The sequence below is a fragment of the Pteropus medius genome, unplaced genomic scaffold (assembly GCF_902729225.1).
Source record: "Pteropus medius unplaced genomic scaffold, Ma_sr-lr_union100, whole genome shotgun sequence".
In the NCBI taxonomy this organism is placed as follows: domain Eukaryota; kingdom Metazoa; phylum Chordata; class Mammalia; order Chiroptera; family Pteropodidae; genus Pteropus; species Pteropus medius.
The window spans coordinates 632,464-655,630 of record NW_024345602.1 but is presented as its reverse complement, the minus strand read 5'-3'; the positions used below and the strand labels follow the sequence as shown (position 1 = coordinate 655,630).

Sequence of the window (23,167 nt, the reverse complement as noted above, 5' to 3'; positions counted from 1 at the left end):
GGGAAGTTGGAGGGTCCTTGCCCAGAAGGAGAGGAGACACCATTGACCCTAAGTTCTCTTTGGGAAGTCCAGGGGCTGCAGGTACAGTGGACCAAACCTGGTCTTTGTAGCCGGATAAATGACTTCAAACACTGGTGATGTCTAGTTACTTAACCCCTCTGAGCCTAGCTGTTCTCACCTATTGGATAGAAATCACCTATAGGAAAGGAAGGAATGAGCAGAGCTGGCCATCAGTATGCTACATTCTACCATTAACCTGTGAAACCTTTTAATGCTAATGTGCAATCATCTCATGTTACCCTCACAGCAACTCTTGAAGGTGAGCCAGGGGTTGAAATTCTTCATGGAAAAGTCAAAGCTCAGAGGAGGTCACCGATGTGCCCAAGATTATAAAGGACTTAAGGCTTCTTTGGACTTCAGAACGTTCCATCCACTGCATTAGTTTCCCACTATACTGAATTACCAAATTACCAAAAACTTGGTAGCTTAAAGCAACAGAAGCTTACTCTCTCACACTTTTGGCGTCTAGAAGTCCCAAATCAATATGTCAATAGGGTTGGTTCCCTCTGGAGTCTCTGAGAATCCCTTACACACCTCTCTCCTAGCTCCTGGTGGCTGCAGGCAACCTCTGGCATTCCTTGGCTTGGGGCTGCATAACTCCAGTCTCAGCCTCCAGCTTCATATGCCCTTCGCTCTGTGAATCTGGGTCATTGGACACTCGTAACTGGATAAAAAGCCCACCCTAATCAAGATGGCCCCATCCTGAGACCCTTATATTAATTATATCTGCAAAGACTCTTATTCTAAATAAGGTCATATTCTGAGGTCCTGGGTGAACATATCTTTTGTGGGCCACAATTCAACCCACTATAGCTCACACCCTGGTCCCCAAAACTTAACATATTTTCCATGTGGAAAATACTTTTATCCCCACTCCAACATCCCCAAATTCTTACTCCATTATAGCATTAACACTAAATCCAAAATCTCATCCAAATATCATCAGCTCAAAAATCTCATCATCTAAGTCACCTAATTAGGCAGGGTGATACTGGTATGATCCATCCTGGTGCAAAATGCCTCTCCATCTGTGGACCTGTGAAACTAGAAAATAAATTATCTGCTTATAAAATACAGGCAAAGGGAGAGTAGTTCTGATCAAGATGAAGGAATAAATGCTGTGCTTGCCTCCTCCCATGACCAATCAAAATTGCAACTAAATTATAGAAAAATCAATGTGGAGGACCATCTGAAGACCAGCTGAATATAATTCCTAAGGATATAAAGAAGAAGCCAAATCAAGACTGGTAGGAGGGGCAGAGAAATAAAACAGGCTGGCTCTGCACCCACATGTGGCAGTTGAGAGTCAGGAGGCATATCTCAGCTGCAGAAGTCCCCATTGAAGAGTGAAGGGTCCCAGACTCACACCAGGCTCCCCAGCCTGGAGCACCAATGCAGGGAAGATGAGGCCCCACAACATCTGGCTGTAAAAATTAGCTGGCATTCCATTTGTCTGGGTGAGATGAAAGGCTGCTAGAAATCCAAGTGTCCCCTTAAAGGGGTGGCACACAGGCACACTCACTCACAGGCATTCACCCTGGGCTCTGGTGGAAGGACAGTGGCTCAGAAGGTGCCAGAAACGTGCAGGGAGAAACAGTTGTATGGCTTCAGGACAAGGGCTAAAGAGACAGCCACCATTGTTCCTGTGTTCAGCCCTCCTCCCAACAAATCAGAATGTGTGTTAACAATATAGGTCTACCTCACAAAACAAGAAAAATCTCAAATAAACAACCTAACCTTACTAAAAGAATTAGTAAAAGATGAGCAAACAAAGCCCAGAGTAGAAGGAAGAAGATAATAAGGATCAGAGTGAAATTAAACAAAATAGAGTCTAAAAAAACAATACAAAAGATCAATGAAACCAAGAACTGATTCTTTAAAATGATAAACAAAATTGATAACCCTTTAACCAGATTCATCAAGAAAAAAGGAGAGAGGACCCAAATAAATAAAATCAGAAATGAAAGTAGAAAAGTGACAACTGACAATACAAAGGATTATGAGAAAATATTATGACAATTTGGACAATCTGGACAAAATGGATAAATTTCTAGAAACATACAATTTTCCAAGACTGAAGTCAAGAAGAAACAAATTATCTGAACTGACTAATTACTGCTAAGGTAATTGAATCGGTAATCAAAAATCTTTCACCAAAAAAAAGTCCTGGACCAGATGGCTTCACAGGGGAATTTTACCAATCAGTCAAAGAAGAATCAACACCTATTATTCTCAAAGTATTCCAAAAAATTCATTTTACAAGGCCAACATTTCCTTGATTCCAAAACCAGAAAAAGATATTACAAAAAAGAAAACTGTAGGACAATATCCTTAATGAATGTTGATGCAAAAATCCTCAACAAAATATTAGTAAACCAAATTCAGCAATATGTTAAAAATATCCATACCCCATGATCAAATGAGATTTATTCCTGGGTTGCAAGGCTAGTCTAATATCTACAAATCATGATACACCACATAACGTGATACACCACATAAACAAAATGAAGGACAAAAATCACATAATCATATCAATAGATGTAGAACAAGCATTTTAAAAAATCAGCATCCATTTATAATAAATATTCTCAGCAAAGTGAGAACAGAGACCACATACCTCAACATAATAAATGTCAAATATGACAAACCCACAGCTAACATCATACTTAACAGGGAAAAGCTAAAAGTCTTTTCCTTAAGAACAGGAACAAGACGAGGATATCTACTTTCACCACTTTTATTCCACATAATATTGGAAGTCCTAGCCACAGCAATCAGACAAGAAAAAAAATTAAAAGGCATCCAAATTGGAAAGGAAGAAGTAAAACTGTCATTATTTGCAGATGACATGATACCATACAGAGAGAACCCTAAAGACTCCACCAAAAAACTATTAAAACTAGTTAATAAATTCAGTTAAGGTAGCAGGATACAAAATTAATATTCAGAAATTGGTTGAATTTTTATATACCCATAATGAAGTATCAGAAAGAGAAATTAAAAAACAATCCCATTTACAATTGCATCAAAAATAAAATACTTAGGAATAAATTTAATCAAGGAGGTAAAAGAGCTGTACTAGGAAAATTACAAGTCATTGAAGAAAGAAAATGAAGAAGATACAAATAAATGGAAACATAAACCATGATCATGAATACGAAGAATTAACATTAAAATGTCCATACTACCCAAAACAATCCACAGATGTGATGCCATCCCTATCAAAATACAATAGCATTTTTCACAGAATTAGAACAAATAATTCTAAAATTTATCTGAAACCATAAAATCCCCCTCAATGGCCACAAAAATCTTGAGAAAGAAGAACAAAGTTGGAGGCTTCGTGCTACCTGATATCAAACCATACTACATGGCTACAAACTATACTACAAAACATACCACAAGTAATCAAAATGGCATGGTCCTGGAATAAAAAACAGACACAAAGATCAATGAAACAGAATAGAGAGCTCAGAAATAAACCCACACCTATATGGTTGATTAATCTATGACAAAGAATCATAGATTAATCAAGAATATACAATGGGGTAAAGACAGTCTATTCAATAAATGGTGTTGGGAAAATTGGACAGATACATGCAAAAATATTAAACTAGACAACCTTTTTACATCATATATAAGAATAAACACAAAATGGATTAAAGGCTTAAATGTAAGACCTGAAACCATAAAACTCCTAGAAGAAAACATAGGCAGTAAACTCCTTGACATTTCTCTTAGTAATATTTTTTCTGCTATAATTCCTCAGGTAAGGGAAACAGAAGAAACAATAAATGGGACTACATCAAATTGAAAAGTTTTTGCATAGCAAAGGAAACCACCAATAAGAGGAAAAGACAACCTACAGATTGGGAGAAAATATTCACCAATAATAGATACAATAAGGAGTTAATATCTAAAATTTATAAAGAACTCATACAACTCAACACCAAAAAAAATAAAATAAAATCCAATTAAAAACTGGGCACAGAACCTGAATAGATATTTCTCCAAAGAGGACATAGAGATGCTCAGTCACATAGACATGAAAAGATGCTCAGTCACTAATCATTGGAGAAACACAAATTAAAAGCACAATGAGATTATCACTTCACACTGGTCAGAATGGCTATCATCAATAAATCAATAAACAACAAGTACTGGTAAGGATGTAGAGAAAAGGGAACCATTTGTACACTGTTGGTGAGATTGTAGACTGGTGTGGCCATTATGAAAAACTGTATGGAGTTTCCTCAAAATGTTAAAAATAGAATTACCTTATGCATCCTTATATTCTTCACAGCATTATTTACAATAGCCAACATGTGGAAGCAACCTAAGTGTCCATCAATAGATTACTGGATAAAGAAGGTATGGCATATCTACACAATGGTGTATTACTCAACCATAAAAAAATGAAATTCTACCATTTGCGACAACAACGATGGACTTAGAGAGTATTATGCTAACTGAAATAAATCAGACAGAGAAAGGCAAGTACTATATGATCTTGCTTATACATGGAATTTAAAGAACAAAATAAATGAACAAAGAAAATAGAAACAGACTCAAATATAGAGAACAATCTGATGGTTGACAAATGGGAGGGCGTTGGGGGATTGGGTGAAAGAGGTGAAGGGATTAAAAAGTACAAATTGGTATTTACAAAATATTCATGGGGATGTAAAGTAAGCATAAGGAATATAGTAATAATATTGTAAAAACTATGTATGGTGATAGGTAGATACTAGACTTACTGGAGGAATCACTGTGTAAATTATATAAATGTCCGACTACTATGCTGTACACCTGAAACTAATATAAAATAATACTGAATGTCAACTCTAATAAAAAGAAATAAAACAAAAATAAATGCAGGTGTAGGAGAAAAAAAAACAAACACAGAAGTCCCAAGCAAGTTTCAAATTTAGCAGAGCAAATCCGATTAGATTTCCAGGCCTGAAAATGACCCTCTGTGGCTTGTTCCTCTGCCCTCTAGACCCATGAAGACTCCAGTGGCCCCTGCTCTTGACACCATCCACAGCTCTACCCTTGGAATCATTCTTCCTTTTCTCAAAGAATAACGCATGTTTGTAGCTCAGTAGCTCTATCAGTTCATTTCCTGCATGTGGAATCCCACAAGTCCAATTGCTTTTCTTTATTCCATTTCCTCAGGTCTCTGTCCCTTTCAGTCCAGGCTGGCAATGTTTTTAGTGCCATAACATTCTCAAAAAGCTTGTGGGTCTCTCTCATGTATGTCATGTATGTCCAGATCCCTCCTGGATAAGCCCACCTCTCTTCCTAGCTTCTGCTGAAATGTTTGATTAAATCCATGAGTCACATACCTCATCTTTTCAGCAAAGGCTGTCTAGCCTTTCCCTTGGCCTTTCGCCACAGCATGCATTCTCAAGGAGAATTTCCTACCTGTAGCACCCTTTGGAATCTGGACAGGCCGAGACTCTCCTAAATCATCAAGTGCTGGTTCCTTTTTGCTAATAGTTCCTTCTTGATCCATTCCCTTCCTCTCAAGTTTATTATAATCAGCAAAAGAAAATCAGGCTGCATCTTCCACATTTTGCTTGGAAAACTCCTCAACCAAATATCCAAGTTCACTGCTTATAAGTCTAGTTTCCCTAACTAGTAAATCAGAAAATCAAATAGCCATCTACAGCAAGAGGGTTAAAAAGTAGGCTGGAGGACAACAGGTGCACAAAAGCAAAAGGAGTATTAAAATTATATTTGACAAGCACCTTCCACATACCCAAGTACTAGATTAGTAACTGGGATCCTGATAGGCAAGTCTCATCTTTATAAGGACAAGGAGAGTAGCCAAAGACCTCAGAACATGCCCCAACTCAAACATCCTTATCTACTTAACGTAGCCAACTATCTCTGCCTCAGCCCTCCCCCATACCCTTGGTCCTACCATTGTAGCCACTGATCCTATCATCGTAGCCACTGATCCTATCATCATATACCTTTTCCTCTCTCTAGAGCCTCAAGTACCTCCCAATTCAAAGTATGTCTCCCACAGAGCCCTCTTCTGACACCTCCTTCCTACTCCCAGCTACTCTCCCAGGCAGCAGACATATCTTCTCCCAGGGCAGAGGGGATACCAGATCAGGGTGGCTGCAAAGGGTCTGCCTCAGGGAGCACAGAGAATGGAAAGAAATTTAACATCTGATTCAGTCTCTGTTAGCTAAGTATTAACACACAGTCACTATTAGAATCTTAATTTTGTTAAATATGTTTAGTATACTTTCATAATTTTGTGCTTTATTTTTTAAGATTTGCACTTTTAGTCCCTGGCATAACATGGATTTGATTTAAGTGGTCTTTTTCCGGGACTAATGGTCTTCAGAGAAGGATCCACAACAGCCAGTAGAGGAGGGGATCACGACCCACAGTGTCAGGGGAGGTCCTAGGACATAGAAGAGCAGGGCCTCACCCTCCAAACTTTGCCAGCCTTGGGCCTATAAAAGAAGCTTTTCTTTGGTTGGTCTTTCCTGGTCAGGAGACTCTTCCCTAATACCCCTAGCCCTGCAGGAAGAAGTGGCGGTCACACTGCCATAAAATGAGTGGAGGAGGAGATTTTAACCTGAGATTTCCTTTACCTGGGGAAGCCCAGCCCATTCCTCTCACTCTTGAAATGCCCCTTTTCTATATCTTCTCCAGCTGCCCTAGACCAGGAATGGCCAACACAAGGTACAGGTGCTCCCTTGCCCTCCCCTTGCTTAGGACAGACACTGTGATCTTGGCCCTCCCTGTCCTAGTGTGATGGTAAATATTATGTGTCAAGTTGGCTATGCCATTATATCCAGATATTTTGTCAAGCATTATCCTGGATGTTTCTGTGAGGGCGTTCTGAGATGAGATTAACATTTAAATGGGTAGACTGAGTAAAGCAGATGACCCTCCATCGTGAGGCTGAACCCAATCTAATCAGTTGAAGGCCTGAATAGAAAAAGACTGACTTCCCTGGAAGAGAAAACTCTGCCAGCTGACAGCCTTTTGACTCAAATTGCAACCCTTCCCTGGGTTTCCATCTTGCTGGCCCACCCTGCGGATTATGAGGGACTTGCCAGGCCTCATAATTATATGAGCCAATTCCTTAAAAGTACATATCTCTCTGTGTATAAATGTATGTACAAATACTTTTGGTTCTCTTTCTCTGAAGGACCTTGACTAATACACATAGTGAGCAAGATAACCTTAGAATCCACATCAATACAGCCCTCCAGGAAGAATCCTCTGTTAGCACACAAACTGAATTCATTCTCCAGGACTGTGAGTACATCCAGCAACTGGTACTCCCTGGTTGAAGTGCATGCCAGTATTTCCCTGTGCTCTGGGGTTGTCTGAGAACGAGAGAACTGCCCTGGACCCTGAATTCCTGGTAGGGTCTTCCTAGTTCTAACTAGCCCTTGTTCCCCATCCTTTATTCCCCTTGAAGGGGAAGAGTGGTCAGGGAGGCTATAAGTTTTCTTTTCCAGTAAACTAAAACCATAAGAAAGCCCAGTGAAGAAAAGAAATATCAAGGCCACTGGATACCTTTTAAATTGAAGCCGGGCCAGAAGTTACCAGAAGGTGGGAGTGATGGGGAGAGGCCATCCTTTTCATAGGTCTCCTAAGGGATGACGTGTATCTGCCAGTGGTCACTAGGAGTGTGAAACTCATCTAGATGTCTTCCAGATTGTATGACTGAGCAACACAAGATTCTAATTGAGTTTAATTTGAAATTTCTGTGATTGAGCCAAAGGTACCCAGAAATCAGTCCGCATATACTTGCCACCCTGACCCAGGGAGCTTGTAGGAAGGAGGGTTCACACCCAACGCCTCATTTGTTGACCAAGTGGTCTGGAGCCCCACCGTACTTCTGGAGCCTCAGTTTCATTATCTATAAAGAATATCTACTTGGGAGATTCAACACAGCACACCCGATAAATGGGTATTGTTATGAGAATTAGAGGAGTGGTAGTTCTAGAATCCAGGAAGGGCAGAAGCAAAGCAGAGCCAGCTGGCCAGTCCCAGGGAACAGGCCCAGCAGGCTTAGCAGCTGGAGACAAAGGGACCATCCCCTTCCCTCAACACCTGACAGGGAAAAAGAAAGGACAAGGTAAGACTGACCTTAAGAGCAGGAATCTCCACGTTGTCGCCGAGGCTGATGGAGCCTGAGAGGATGGTTCCTGTCATCACAGTGCCCTGGCCTTTGATGGAGAAGCAGTGGTCCACAGACATGAGGAATGGTCCCGAAGGGTCTCTCATTGGGATGGAAATCTGGGATGTCAGGAGCTAGAAAAGAGATGCTGGTACCACACTCTGTTGGGAGAGGACTGGATGGAGCAGGGCAGAGGAGAGCAGAGGGTAGGACGGTGCCCAGGCAATCTAGCCCAGAAAATCAGAAATGTATAATTCCCTAACTGCACTCTAAACTTCTGCCATGCTCTGTTCCTTCCCTCAGTGCAAAGGAAAAGGGCACTTGGAGAAGCCTCATCTATTCTCTCTCATTGGGATTACTGCAACAGTCTTCAAACAGGCTGGGCCTCCAAGCCCTCGTCCACACTGCAGCAGAGGCAGCCTGCTATAGGACACCCTTGGTTACATTGCTCCCTGGCTTCACATGCTTTCCAAGCCTCCTGACATCTATAGAATCTAAGATTCATCATCATCTGGCCCCTAGGTACTGCTGAGGCCTAGCCTCCCACCACTTGCCCTTTTGCGCCAGGCACCAGCCACTGGCAGGCCCATAAGTTCACCAGCCTGTCTAGCCTCACTCATCCTTCTTCCAGAAAGGCAGGTGGGGAATATTGCCTCTGGAAAGGCTTTGCTGCCCTTTTTGTATGGCTGAATTCCCCACCCACCATCACCACAGTTAGCATGCCATTGTGATCATCTGTTTATTTGTCTCCCCTCCCAGGGCTGTGAGTACTTCCAAGTATCTCCAGCAGTTGGCATCTTGCTTGAGAGGACAAGTGACTGAAGGAAAACTGAAGGATTTGAGGAGAAAAAGAATGTTCCCAGAGGCAACTGCCTGTGTTTGACAGAGCAGGAAGGGTGAAGGCCACTTCTCCAAGCCCACGGCAGAGACAGAGGGATGATCTAACATCTGCAAAGGGCTAGTGCTGCCCCTGTTTGTGGTTCTGCTTTTCATTCTCTGTTGACTCTTTCCTCATGCTTCAATCTCAATTGGCCCATTTTTCTCATGCCATCTATGTGCTTGGGGATAGTGTCAAAGCTAATTACCATTAAACAAATGAAAATAATTCCTTTTATTTTGCTACTTTCTAATTTCACTAGGGAATAGGCTGTCAAAAAAGTATTTTCTTAGTGAATGTTCCAAATTCATTCTTGTGATAATAATTCTTTTAGAAAAAGACTAGAGATTCAAAACAGGCTTGGCCTGAGATTTATGCAGAGGCTTCTCAAAGGAATATACAAACATCTTTCACAGCAGTATTTTTGTGGATTTTGCTTTAACAAACACAACTGTCCCAGGTTCCTGAATCAGTGATACCTAGAGCTGATGAAAAAGAACCAAAAGCCTTACCCATTAAATATTGGTTTTTCTAAGTTAGCAAGATTAGTACTGGGTAATTCCAGAAATGGTAGCACATACCATCACACCTGATCTTGGCTCTGTGGATCCAGAAGCAGGTGGATCCCAAAGCCCATCCCGCAACCGACCCAAGTCTGAATCCCAGCTTCACCACATACTCACAGTGAGACCTTGGGCAAGTTACTTAACCTCTCTGAATTTCAGACTCTTCCTTGGTAAAATGGGGATAAATAATTTAAGCCTCCTAGGGTCACTGTGAATGTTAATGATCTTAGCACAGTGCCTGGTATTGAAAAATCAACCTCACCATCATAGTAAATTCTGATATAGCACTGTCCCGAGCACATTATATACATTAATTCATTTAACCCTCACACTGACTCCATAAGAGAGTGGTGTTATTATCTTCCCTACTTTATAAGTGAGGGAACTGAGGCAAGAGAGAGCAGGTCATGTGCCTAAGGTCACAGAGAGAGCAGGTGGTGGAGCCAGCACTGCAACCTGCCATCCAGCCCCAGAGTCAATGCGCCTCACCACTCTAACCCTCTGAGCTACCCCAAGTGCTTAGCAGAGGGACACTGCAGTCCTCAGTCTCACTTCCATTTCCATAGAAGTATTACACCATTCCCTCCACCTCTACCCTGCCCACTAGCTGTCCTGGGCACCCTCCATCTACTACTACTCAGCCTAGAGGAATGGCCTGGGTCTCAGGCCCACAGCTTTCGAAGGTGAAGCCTCCACTGCTTTGATAGAAGCACTGCCTCTGCTGCTAGGCCCACCTCCTAACCCCTGCCTCACTGGCCCCCAGCCCAGGTGGGACACACTGGAGGTGCTGGTACAATCTGAAGGAACTGGACAAATGACATGGCCCCAGAATTCCAGGCTGGCTGGAGCTACTTTGTCAAGTGGAGGTGTTTGACAAGAGAAAGGAAAAAGAAAGGGTTAGAAAGGTGGAAGCCTTTGGTTGTGTTTGGGCTTAACTTTCTGAGAGAGGATGCATTAAGGTGTGTAGGATTGGTTTAAAGGAACCGCCTCAGAGTCCTCTTGCTGGGGATGCCTCTCTCTTTCTCTCTCAGGCTGAGCAGAACACAAAGGAACCTGCCTAAGCAGGGCTGGGGCCAGAGACCAAACAGGATTCAAGCTGAAAGTACCTCAATGAGCTCTGAGATGCCCTGTGGAGCTTCTGTTTCGGGGGCCTCTGGTCCCCCAGGCTTGGCCGCCACAGGTATAATCGGTGCACCTCGGAACCTAGAACAGAAAAACAAGTCCCACCACAGTTAGAGAGATCATCAGCATGGACACAGAGCAACTCTGTGAAGCACCTGGCAGATCACCAAGCACAACAGGTGTTCTCTCCTTTCCTCCTTTCAGAAGTGTCTAGAAAGAGAGTGCCATCCTATTCTACTTAGCAGATGAGAAAATGGAGGCCTCAAGGGGAAATGCCTTATATTGAATGACAGAATTTAAAAAGGTGCTCTTAGGTTTTAACCTCCACTTTCAGAACCCTCTCTGAGAAGGCAGCAGTAAACCCTGGGCCCCAGGACTCTGAACAATATACCCCTTAAAGAAGGCCAATAAATGTATACCTCCCACCCTCCTGCAGAGACTCCGAAAATACTGGTAACCAAAAGTCCCTGAAGATGCACCTGAGAGCACATCTCCACCATCCCAGTCCTATGGAGGCCATTCCTCCCAGAACCTTCCCAGAGAGCCCTTGTTTTTTAGGAAGAGATTTATTTATTCCATTAAAAAAAAAAATGGAAAAAGAAAAGTATACGACCCATAATCCCATCATTGCAGTGTGCTGTCTTCCAACCTTGGTTTTTCAATGCATTATATTTTTATAATGCATTATGTTTTTCATATTTTGGTTATAGTATACATACAATTTCACATCCCAGTTTATTTACTGTTGAATGATAGCAACAACAATGATGATAACTCACTTGGCTGAGCCAAGCATATACCCTTGACCCTTTCACTGAAACCTTACATCACTATGGTATTGTCACCATGAGAAACTGAGGCTTAGAAAGTCAGATTAATTTGCTCCAAGTACTTGACTATAAATCTCAGAGCCAAACTCCAACCCAGTCCATCTGACCCTAGAACCAAGGCTCACAACTTCTATGTTACACTCCTACCTCCCTAGGCCTCCGTTTTTATATTTAACAGCTGCGTAAGAGTGTGACCCAAAATTTACATGTTTTCCCCCATACTGTTACTCATTTAGAACATTTCAAGTTTTTCACTAATATAAAATAATACTATGATAAAGATATTGATGGACATGACTGACTTTTTATTTTTTTGCCTTACTTTGGGATAAATTCATAGAGTATAAGTCTAAAGACTTATAAGACTCAACATATATTGAAAAATCAGCAAAATGGTAGAGTAAGGACATTCAAAAAGCCTCTCTTCCATAAAAGTAATAAGAACACTGGCAAAATTACCAGATTAAACTTCTATAGAATTCTAGAAATTAACCAAAGGCAATCTGTGGAATGTTTATTTAAGAAAAACAGCTAAACCTCGGTACAAATAAGAGAGCTTTGTGGCATTTTAACTTGTCTTATTCCCATTCACCCCTCCTCAACTCTACTGTAGCCTTAATAACCAGCATCTGCAACCAGAGTAGAAACCAGCAGGCTGACAGCCACTAACGAGTGCAGAATTGGTTTGAATTCCATCAAAGCCCCTCTCACAAAGAACTGTCATATTTTTTCCTATTTGGAAGTTCCCTGGAAGACCTCACTTTGCCAAGTTATTTTTATTTGGCCTGCTTTGGAGCTTGCCCAGTGCAAAAAGAAAAAAAAAAGGCAACCAAGAATTCTATATTTAGCAAAAATATGCTTCAAAAATGAAGAAAAACAGAATTACCACATGACCCAGATACTTCCTAAGTATATATCCAAAAGAATGGAAAACAAGTACTCAAATATATGTACATGTATGTGCACAGCAGCACTATTCACAGAAGGCAAAAGATGGTAGTAGCTTGTGTCCATCCATGCTAAGTGAAAATGTAAAAGAAGCCAGACATGGAAAGTCACGTATTATGTGATTCCATTTATATGAAATATCCAGAATAGGCAAGTCCATTGAGACAGAAAACAAATTCATGCTTCCAAAGAATAGGGAGTAATTGCTTAATGAGTACAGAGTTTCTGAAAATAGTGGTGATGGTTGTGTAACTTTGTATACATTAAAAGGGTGAATTTTATGGTATATGAATATTTCAAAGAAGAAAAAAACATACATTAAAAGGTCTGCTACCCTTTTCACTACCATGATAGATATCTGAGATGCCTATTTCCCTGCACATACATCAAAATATCATTATTTTTTAGACATACCTCCTTTTAATTTTTATTTCCTTAATAAGCCATGTAACACTGAACATCTTCTACCTATTTATTTTTTAAATGTATTTTCAAGAGACATTTCTGCAGCACTTCTAGTTCTGGACTTTGCTTTCTCCGATAAGTGCCATCCTTACCCTCCGCTGACTCTAAAAACTGCTCTTGTGTGCCTCTTTGTGTATGGTCTAGTGTCCAACTCAGTGGGAGTGAGGGGAAAGGATGGTGTCATTTACCTATAGTACCAGTGCCTGTGCTAGGGGTTTTGCACTCCTATATCCTCATCCCAACTCTGTGAGGTGGCTGTTATTACTCTCTTCCCATTTTACAGAAGACAGTCCTAAGCTTGGCTAGGTTCTGTAGCATGTTCCAGGTCACACAGCTCATGAGTGGGGGCGCTGTGATTAAAAGCCAAGTCTGGGTTCACCTTGAGAATATAATGAGAACAATGCTCCATCAGCCTGGTTTAGAGGCAGGAGTATGTGTCTCTTCTCAAATCCATGAGAATTTAGAAAGTTGCTGCTCTTCAAATATTAGGGAATGTAACATATTTAAGTCCTATAAACAGATTAATGAAACCCTTGCCCTCTGGTAATTTTAGTATTCAAAGCCATGAAATAAAGGGGATGACAGATATAATTATAGTACTCAATATTTTTACTGTTTGCTATCACTTCCATGTAAAGACATAAATTTACTGGATCCATAAAACAACCCTCTGAAGTAGGAAGAATAATTGTTACTCTCCTACTCAGAATCACTCCTCCACTCACCAACATCAGCTGAGCACTATGCAAACGGCACTGTGCTGAATGCTTTCATAGACATCGCCCCATTTAATCCCATAGTAATAATGTAAGGGTAAAATTGTCATTTTAGATATGGGGAAACTCAGACACGGAAAAGTTAAATGATTGCTAAAGGGTAACATGTACAGTAAATGGCAGAAGCAAGGAACCCAAAGATCTTCTCTTTGGTCCCCAAAGCCCTGTTCCATACCTGTCTTTCCCATGATGCTGGACATCCCAAAGATAACCACCATCCCTCATCAGAGACAATTACTACTGTATTCAGATGTCACCACTGGTCTTTCAAAACACAAGAAGAGAAGAGGATGGAGCTCAGTGCCCCCACCTACCAGGACAAGGAGAGAAGGAAAAACCTTTGTGGTTGCTCTACTCGATCCCCTTTTGCCCTATTTCATGGAGGTCCTGTGGTGAGTACCAGAGCAAAAAGAAGCTATCTGCTATCTGCTACTCAAAACTTCACAACAGAATTAAAGTCATTTATTGAGGTTTTCTCCAGGCAATTTACTTGGGGAACACCTCTAAAATACTAGATGAACCATTTTAACTTACAAGATTCTACCAAGAGGAACAACTGCAAAAAAGAAAAAAGAAAAAAAAAAAGGCATGCTGCACCTAGATAGAAAAAAAGCCAAAATACTGGCAGCAGCTGCCTAAGGTGTTACAACTAGAACTCACAAATTATAATTTTTTATTACTGGCAAAGCAACAAACCCAAGAGCTTTAAAAATATATATCTGATCAAGAAGAAAATACAGAATAAAGTTTATTTTAGTGAATTCGGACTAAATGAATTAATGATAACCTATGGATTATGCATTCTAATTTGTGTAAAATTGAAATTATAGATGATGCAGAAATCCTACATGCCTCAAAAGAACAGCAAGAAGGAGATAGACCCAAATTCAATATGCAAAACTGTTCACAAAGCCAAGATACCCCAGATGAGGCTGGACCAACTGTCAACATGTGGAAGGGAAGGTACAATGCTGAGAACATTTTATGTTCTCCCATAATAATTTATATTATTGATATTATTAAGTAAATATGCATGTATATGTCTTAAGTTAAAATATTATATTTAAGATATCAATGTGTTATTTTTTTATGGTTCTCTGCTTTAAGGGATTTTGATTAATCAATCACAATTCCCTTCAAAAAATCTACTACTTTGGCTAAAAAAATAAACACAAAGAATACAAAACAAGTCTCTTAACTTCTAGATACTATTTTCTGCTGAAAGCTCTGATGCTGGTTAGAAAAGAAAAGCAGAAGACACAATAGCACCAAGATGAGACATTTCCTGGACATAATAGAAGAGATTTAAGGATAACTGGAAAAGGATTAACTTCTTTAAATAACTCCATGTATTTTTTTCAAAAATTTTATAGTGTCAAAATACACATATCATAAAATTTACCATCTTAACCACACTTATGTGTACAGTTCCGTGGTATTAAGTATATTTACACTGTGCAACCATCACCACCATCATCATAGCTCTTCTCATCTTGTAAAACCGAAACTCCATACCCATTAAATAATAACTCACTAATTTCCCACTCCCCAGCTCCTGGCGACCATGACTCTACTCTATGATTTTGATTACTCTAAGTATCTCATGTTACGTGGAATCATCTAGTCATTTTATGACTGCCTTACTTCACTTAGCAAAATGTTCTCTAGGTTCATACATGTTGTAGCATGTGTCAGAATTTCCTTCATTTGTAAGGCTAAATAAGATCACATTTTGCTTATCTATTCACCCATCATCAATGGACACCTTTGTTGCTTCCACATCTTGGCTATTGTGAATAATGCTACTATGAATATGGGTGTACAAATATTTCTTGAGGACCCTGCTTTCAGTTCTTTTGGGTAAATTCCTAGAAGTGGAATGGCTGAATGGTAATTCTATTTTTAATTCTCTGAAGAACCTTCATACTCTTATCCACAGCGGTTGCACCATTTTACATTCCCACCAAGAGCACACAAGAGTTCCAATTTCTCCACATCCCCACCAAGTTATTTTGGTTTTTGGCAGCAGCCATCCAAATGAGTGTGAGGTGGTATCTCATTATAGTTTTGATTTGGATTTCCCTAATGATTAGTGATGTTGGCATTTTTTTCATGTGCTTATTGACCATTTGCATATATTCCTTAGAAAAATTTCTATCCAAGTCCTTCCCATTTTTGAATCAGGTAATTTATTCTCTTTTTGTTCTTCAGTTTTAAAGTGTTCTCTATGTAGTCTGATTATCAGTTAGATATTATCAGATATAATTTATAAATGTTTTCTCCCATTCCATGGACTGCCTTTTTTTCTCCGTTGATATTATCTTTTGATGCATAAATTTAATTTTCATTAAGTCCAATTTGTCTATTTTTCTTTTGTTGCCTGCACTTTTGGTATCATATCCAAACCACTGCCAAATCCAATGTCATGAAATTTTTGCCCTGTTTTCTTCTGAGAGTTTTATAATTTTAGGTCTTACATTTAGTATTTTGATCCTTTTGCACTAACTTTTGTATATGGTGTTAGATAGGGGTCCAACTTCATTCTTTTGCATGTGGATATCCAGTTTTCCCAGTATCATTTGTTGAAAGACTGTTCTTCCCCACTGAATGGTCTCGGCCCCCTTGTCAAAACTCACTTGACCATATATGCAAGGGTTTATTTCTGGGCTCTGTATTCTGTTACACTGGTCTGTATTCTGTTACACTGTCTCTGTTTATGCTAGTAGCACACTGTTTTGTAGCTTTGTAGTAAGAATTGAAATTAGGTAGTGTGAATTCTCCAGTTTTATTCATCTTTTTCAAGAATGTGTTGGCTATTTGGGGAAATTTGAGACTCCATATGAATTTTAGGATGGATTTTTCTACTTATGTAAAACAACATGATTGGAATTTTGATGGGAATTATGTTAAACCTGTAGATTGGTTGGGGTAGTACTGATATTTTAACAATATTAAATCTTCCAATCTATGAATATGAGATGTTTCCATTTATTTGTCTTTTTTCATTTCTTTCAGTACTGTTTTGTGGTTTTCGTTATGTCTTTCACCTCGTTGGTTAATTCCTAAGTATTTTATTCTTTTTGATGTTATTGTACATGGAATTATTTTCGTAATTTCCTTTTCAGATTGTTCATTGTGAATAGAAATGCAACTAATTTTTGCATATTTACTTTGTATCTTGTTACTTTGCTGAATTCATTTATTAGTTCTAATAGTTTTTTTGTGTGTGTGTGGAATATTTAGGGTTTCCTACATATAATATCATACCATCTGCAAAAAGATTTTACTTCTTCCTTTCCAATTTGGATGTCTTTATTTCCTTTTGTCTAATTGCTCTGGCTAGTACTTCCAGTATTATGTTGAATAAAAATGGGAAAAGTGAGCTTCCTCGTCTTGTTCTTGATCTCAGAGGAAAAGCTTTCAGTCTTTTACCACTGAATATGATGTTTGCTGTGGGTTTTTCATGTATGGCTTTAATTATGTTGAGATATTTTTCTTCTCTTCCTAGTTTATTTTTATCATGAAAGGGTGTTGAATTTTGTCAAATGCTTTTTCTGCATCAATTAAGATGATCACGTGGGGTTTTTCTCTCCTTCATTTTGTTAATGTGGTGTATTACATTAAACGATTTTTGTATGTTGAACCATCTTTGCATTTCAGGAATAAGTCCCACTTGATTGTGGTCTATAATCCCTTTAGTTTGCTGCTGAATTAAATTTGCTAGGATTTTATCGAAGATTTTTACATCATTCATAAGGGATTTAGATATGTAGTTTTCTTTTCATGTAGTATCTTTGGCTTTGGTATCAAGGTAATGATGGCTTCATAGAATGGTTAGTAAATGTTCCCTCCTCTTCAGTTTTTTTTGGAAAAGTTTAAGAAGGATTGGCGTTTGTTAGCTCTTCTTCAAATGTTAGAATGAAGTCATCACGAGTGAAGTCATCAGGTCCAGAGCTTTTGTAAGATTTTTAATTATTAATGAAATCTCCTTAACAGTTATAGATCTATTCAGATTGCCTATTTCTTTGTGATTTAGTCTTGGTAGATTTTGTGTTTCTAGGTGTTTGTCCATTTCATCTAGGTTGTCCAAGTACAGCTGTTGGCATACAATTGTTCATAGTACTCTTTTATAATCCTTTATATTTCTGTAGAAGTAGCAGTAATGCCCATTTTCATTTTTTTATTTTAGTAATTTGAGTCTTCTCTCTTTTATTCATAGTCCATCTGGCTAATGGTTCATCAATTTTGTTGATCGTTTCAAAGAACCAACCTTTGGTTTCATTCATTTTCTCTATTATTTTTCTATTCTCTATTTCATTTCTCTCTGCTCTAATCTTTATTATTAACTTCATTCTGCTACCCTTGGGTTTAGTTTGCTCTTTCTATAGTTCCTTTAAGTTGTAAAGTTAGTTTGTTGATTTGAAATCTTTCTTGTTTTTTAATGTAAGAGTTTATAGCTATAAATGCCCCTCCCCACTATTTCTATTGCATTCCATAAATGTGGTATATTACATTTTTATTATCAGTAATCTCTACATATTTTTAAATTTCCCTTGTGATTTCTTCTTTGATCCATTGGTTGTTTAAGTGTGTTTCTAATTTCCACAAATTCATGAATTTTCCTATTTCTGTTAATGATTTCTAACTTCATCCTGTTGTGGTCAGAAAAGACACTTTGTATGATATCTATCTTTTAAAATCTATTGAGACTTAATTTTTGGCCTAATACGTGATCTATCCTGAAATATGTCCCATCTACACTTGAAAAGAATGTGTACACTATTGTTGTTGAGTAGACCGTTCTGTATGTGTCTGTTAGATCTAGTCATTTATATCTTCTTGCTGTGTTGAACCTTCCATTAACATATTATGTCCTTTTTGCTCTTATAAACTTTTTAAAGTTGAAGTCTATTTTGTCTTAATATAGATTCCTTGCTCTCTTTTGGTTATTATTTGCATGGAATATCTTTTTCCATCCTTTCACTTTGAATCTCTTTGTGTCTCTGGACCTAAAGTGAGCCTCTAGTAGACAGCATACAGTTGGATCATGTGTTTTTGTCCAATCTGCCAATCTTTGTACTTTAATTGAAGAGCTTAAGCAATACATATTTAAGAAATTACTAATAGGGGACTTTCTTCTGTCATTGTGTTATTTATGCTCTATACATCTTACAGCTTTTTTTTTTTGTCTCTCATTTCCTGTGTTACTCTCTTCTTTTGTATTTAGTCAATTTTTGCAGTGAAATATTTAAATTGCTACCTCATTTCCTTTTGTGTATATTCTTATAGCTATTTTCTTTGTGGTTAACATAGAGATTACATTTAGCATCCTAAAGTTATAACACTCTAATTGAATTTATACCAGCTTAATTTCAATAACATAAGAACTCTGCTCTTATAAGACTCTGTTGTCATGCCACAAAATGACATCTTTATATATTGTATGCCCTAAAACATAAATTAATAATTCCTTTAAATGCATGTCTCTTAAATTATGCAGAAAACAAAATGTGGAGTTACAAACCAAAGTTACAATACTAGCTTTCAGACAAATTATTTTGTTTTTTATATGTATTAGTCTCTTGAATCATGTAGAAAAACACACATGGAATTACAAACTGTTGTTACAACAAAACTTGCTTTTATAATTGCCCATGTATTTACTTTATTGAGATCTTTATTTTGTCACAGGGCTTCAAGTTACTATCTAGGCTCCTTTCATTTCACTTCACAGGACTCTTTTGAGCAGGGCAGGTCTCTATCTTTGCAGGGCAGGTCTGGTGGTAATGAACTCCCTCAGTTTTGTTTATCTGAGAATGTCTTAATTCTTCTATATCTTTCAAGGACAGTGTTGCTGGATATGGGATTCTTGGTGTTTTTTGTTCTGTTTTTTGTTTTGTTTTGTTTTGTTTTTGCTACTTTGATTAAATGTGCCCACTACTTTTTGGTCTCCATAGTTTCTGATGAAAAAACTGCTAATTAACTTCCTAAAGCTCCCTTGTGTGCAATGAGTTACTTCTCCATGTTTTCAAGATTTTCTCTGTCTTTTAAAACTTTCATTATAATGTGTCTCAGTGTGGGTCCTTTTGAGTTCATTTTACTTGAAGTTTCTTGATTTTCTTGGATGTTTATATTAATGTCTTTCAACAAATTTGGGAGGTTTTCAGCCATTATTTCTTTAAATATTCTTTCTCCTCCTTTATTTCTCTCCTCTCCTCTTGGGACTCCCACAATGTGTATGTTAGTCCACTTGATGGTATCCCATGGGTTCCTTAGGCTCTGTTCACTTTTCTTCAATTTTTTTTTCTGTTCCTCAGACTTGATAATTTCCATTTTCCCATCTTCAAGTTTGCCAGTTCTTTCCCTTGCCTACTCAACTCTGTCTCTGAATCCCTCTAGTAAGTTTTTTTTATTTCAGTTATCATACTTTTCAGCTTCAGAGTTTATTTCTTTTTAGGTTTTCTATCTCTTTATTGACATTTATATTTTGTTTTCTTGGCTTTCTTCACATTTTCCTTTAGTTCTTGAGTGTCTTTAAGATAGTGTTTAAAGTCTTTGTCTAGTATATCTGCCATCAGGTCTTTTTCAGGAACAGTTTCTATTGATTTATTTTTTCCTGATTCTTTATATGCCTTGTGACTTTTGTGTTGTTGTTAAAAACTGGACATTTAAGTCTAATAATACAGTAACTATGGAGAACAGATTCTTCCCCTTCCCCAGGGTTTCCTGTTTTTCGTTATTGTTTTTACTTATTGTTTTTGTGGTTTTTGATTGTTGTAGGCTATTCCTGTGCATAAGAATCATCTTGAAGTGTAAACTTAAGGTCTTTTCAGGTCTTATCTGAGCCCTTCCCTGAACAGGGGCAGTCACTTTGTAATTTTCCCCATATATGCAATCGTTTCTCAATGTCTTAGTCTTTATGTCTGACTCCTGAAAGGGAAAAAAAGAGAAAAATGAAGGAGGAACGAAAAACATTGCCAGTCGTTTAAATCTTCCAGAAGTCACTTCAGCTGAGAGGGAGGGACTTGAAACAATGGGAAAGGGAGTACAAGAACAATGGCTGCTTGCCTCTTCATTTGCACCTCTGTGATCAGAAGCAGCAATCGGTGAGTGGTCAGAGCACAGATCTCCAAAATTTTGAAGACAGGGTCATTTTGCCCACTCTGGCTCTCATGAGCTATGTGCAAGCTGCTCCAGAAACACTTGCACAGGTACCTGCCACAGGATTAAGGGATAAGGGATAGGGGATAAGTAGCTACTACTATGCTAGTAGCTGAAGTTGACAGAAATTAACTGCAATTTACTGTCTAAGCCTTCCCCTGGAAGTTGCAAGCCTTCAATAGACTCCAGAGTTCCAAAATGGTTGTTTCAGACAGATTCTGCCAGTGAAATTGTTGTCTACATGGGGAGATAGATTCCTGATGCTTCCTATTCTGCCATCTTCCCAGAATCCTTTCCACACATTTTTGCCACACCCAAATACTAGTCTAGATTTCATTTGTCTGACATGTGGCGTAAGTCCCTCAATCCGAGTAATATGGTCTTCTTTATCCTCCTCAAGACCTTTGGCCATTCCCTTACATTTCCCCACTGTGGCTCCCAATGGGAAGCAGGACAAAAAACTCAGTCTTAAAAAAGGAAACATAAGGGAAGAGTCTAAGAAAGAATCTACTGCCACCCAGTCTACCTGACATGTCTAAAGAAACCGACCCCCACACCGCCCTGCCAACTGACCAACCCCCAGCTCCTCTAATCTCGTCTCTAGATTCGTGTCTGCTGCCTTTCTACATTCCCAAATTTCTCTTCTCTTGGGGGATTGCTTGACACCCCCCTGCAACTTTCAGTCAAAATTCAATTTCTCTTCTCACTCACATTTCAAAATTCTGCTTCTGTTTACTCACCAAGAGCTTATGCCTAATTTCCTTACAACATCTTCTGTCTCCTCTTTCATGCCGAGATAAATTTACTAAGCATCTCCTCTTTGCCAGGCTCCATAGAGGCTGTACAAGGAACCAAGGGCTCCCAGAGCAATGGGGCATGAGGGGCTGGGCCACTGACTGGGGGTTCCATCTCTGTATGACACTAAGAAGAGTAGGTGAGGCAAAAGAGAAATTAGTTCCTAAAGGTCAACACCAACTCTCCAATGGTCAAGTCAACTTTCTTCCTTCAGACTCTTCCCCTCTGTGACATCTGACCCAGATAACCATCAGCCAGCTGGCTCCCCATCCTCCTTCCCCACAACCCCAAACCTTTCCTCCCATGGGCCTCAACTACCCTTTGGCTCTTGAAGAGGCCCTTTTACCTTCCCTATCCACTATAGATCTTTTCCAAGATCACTCTGAGACCCCAGCTCTTCTCCCCTTCTGTCCTGTAGGAGCTCCCTGTACTGATGACCCAAGCCAATTATGTCTATGGACATTCCCAAATCTGTATTTCAGCCAAGGCCCCTTCCCAGCACTGTAGTCCTATCTCATCATCTACCAGCAAGCAGCTTACCAACTCTAGCTTTCTGGTTTCTGATCATGGGACAACATTCCTTTGGTCTCTGAAGTCACTATTGGCTGCATGGTCACCAATGTCCTCTGCATTCACTGCATTTGGTTGGTTCCTCTTTTGGGATCTGGCTCCAATTCATCCCGTTTTTCATTCTCAACAAGTTCTACCCTGGGTAAGGCCCTTATCACCCCAGGCTGCCCAACTGCTCTCCAAAGTCTGTGCCCATGTACCCAGGCCCTGACTGCAGCTTTGATAACTTTCCAGCAGCACCACTTTGGGGCATTAGCCTTCATCCCTCCATACTTATAGGGGCTCTATGACAGTTCCAGAATGAAATCCAGCATCCAGGATGGTCCACAATGCATTCTATGGTCTGCCCCAGCCTTCCCATACTGACTCACAAAAATTCAAGTCCTTGCCTAGCACCAAACTCTACTCCCACTGTTGCCCTCAACTCGTTCCTCTCCCCAACCTATCCAAACCTAACCCAGGTGACAGGCAACTTGAGGCAAGGCACAGAGGATGGGACTTTGAACGAGAAACCCAGGCTAATTTTCAATCCACCTCCCTCAGCCTCCATTTTCCTGTCCAACAGAAGACAGCATAACCTATACTGCAGAGTCAACTCTCACACCAAATAAAGTGTGGGAAAGTGCTTTGGGAAGCTTGGAAACAGTCCTTAGAACCAGAGAAGCCACCAGCTGCCTACATCCCTTCTGAGTAGTCAGTGTCCTGACCCGCAACACATATTGTGACCTCCACTTAGATCATGTGCCCTTCTAAAACCAAATCAAATTCCTGACTCCCCAGGCCAGAAGCAAATTCTCCTTCCTCAGAAGTCCCTATGCTACTCTAAGGAAGACATTTCA

At 39.4% G+C, this 23,167-nt stretch overlaps 1 protein-coding gene across 5 annotated transcripts in view; it reads right to left on the bottom strand.

Moving 5' to 3' along the window:
- EEFSEC (eukaryotic elongation factor, selenocysteine-tRNA specific) overlaps positions 1 to 23,167 on the bottom strand; it is a 242,151-nt gene that overhangs the window by 123,224 nt on the left and 95,760 nt on the right. For all 5 annotated transcript variants that reach the window (XM_039874606.1, XM_039874605.1, XM_039874603.1 and 2 more), the window contains 2 exons: positions 10,768 to 10,864; positions 8,188 to 8,352 (listed from right to left, as the gene is read on the bottom strand). In XM_039874606.1, coding sequence (XP_039730540.1) covers positions 8,188 to 8,352; positions 10,768 to 10,864 — 262 coding nt within the window. The remainder of the gene's footprint in view (positions 1 to 8,187; positions 8,353 to 10,767; positions 10,865 to 23,167) is intronic.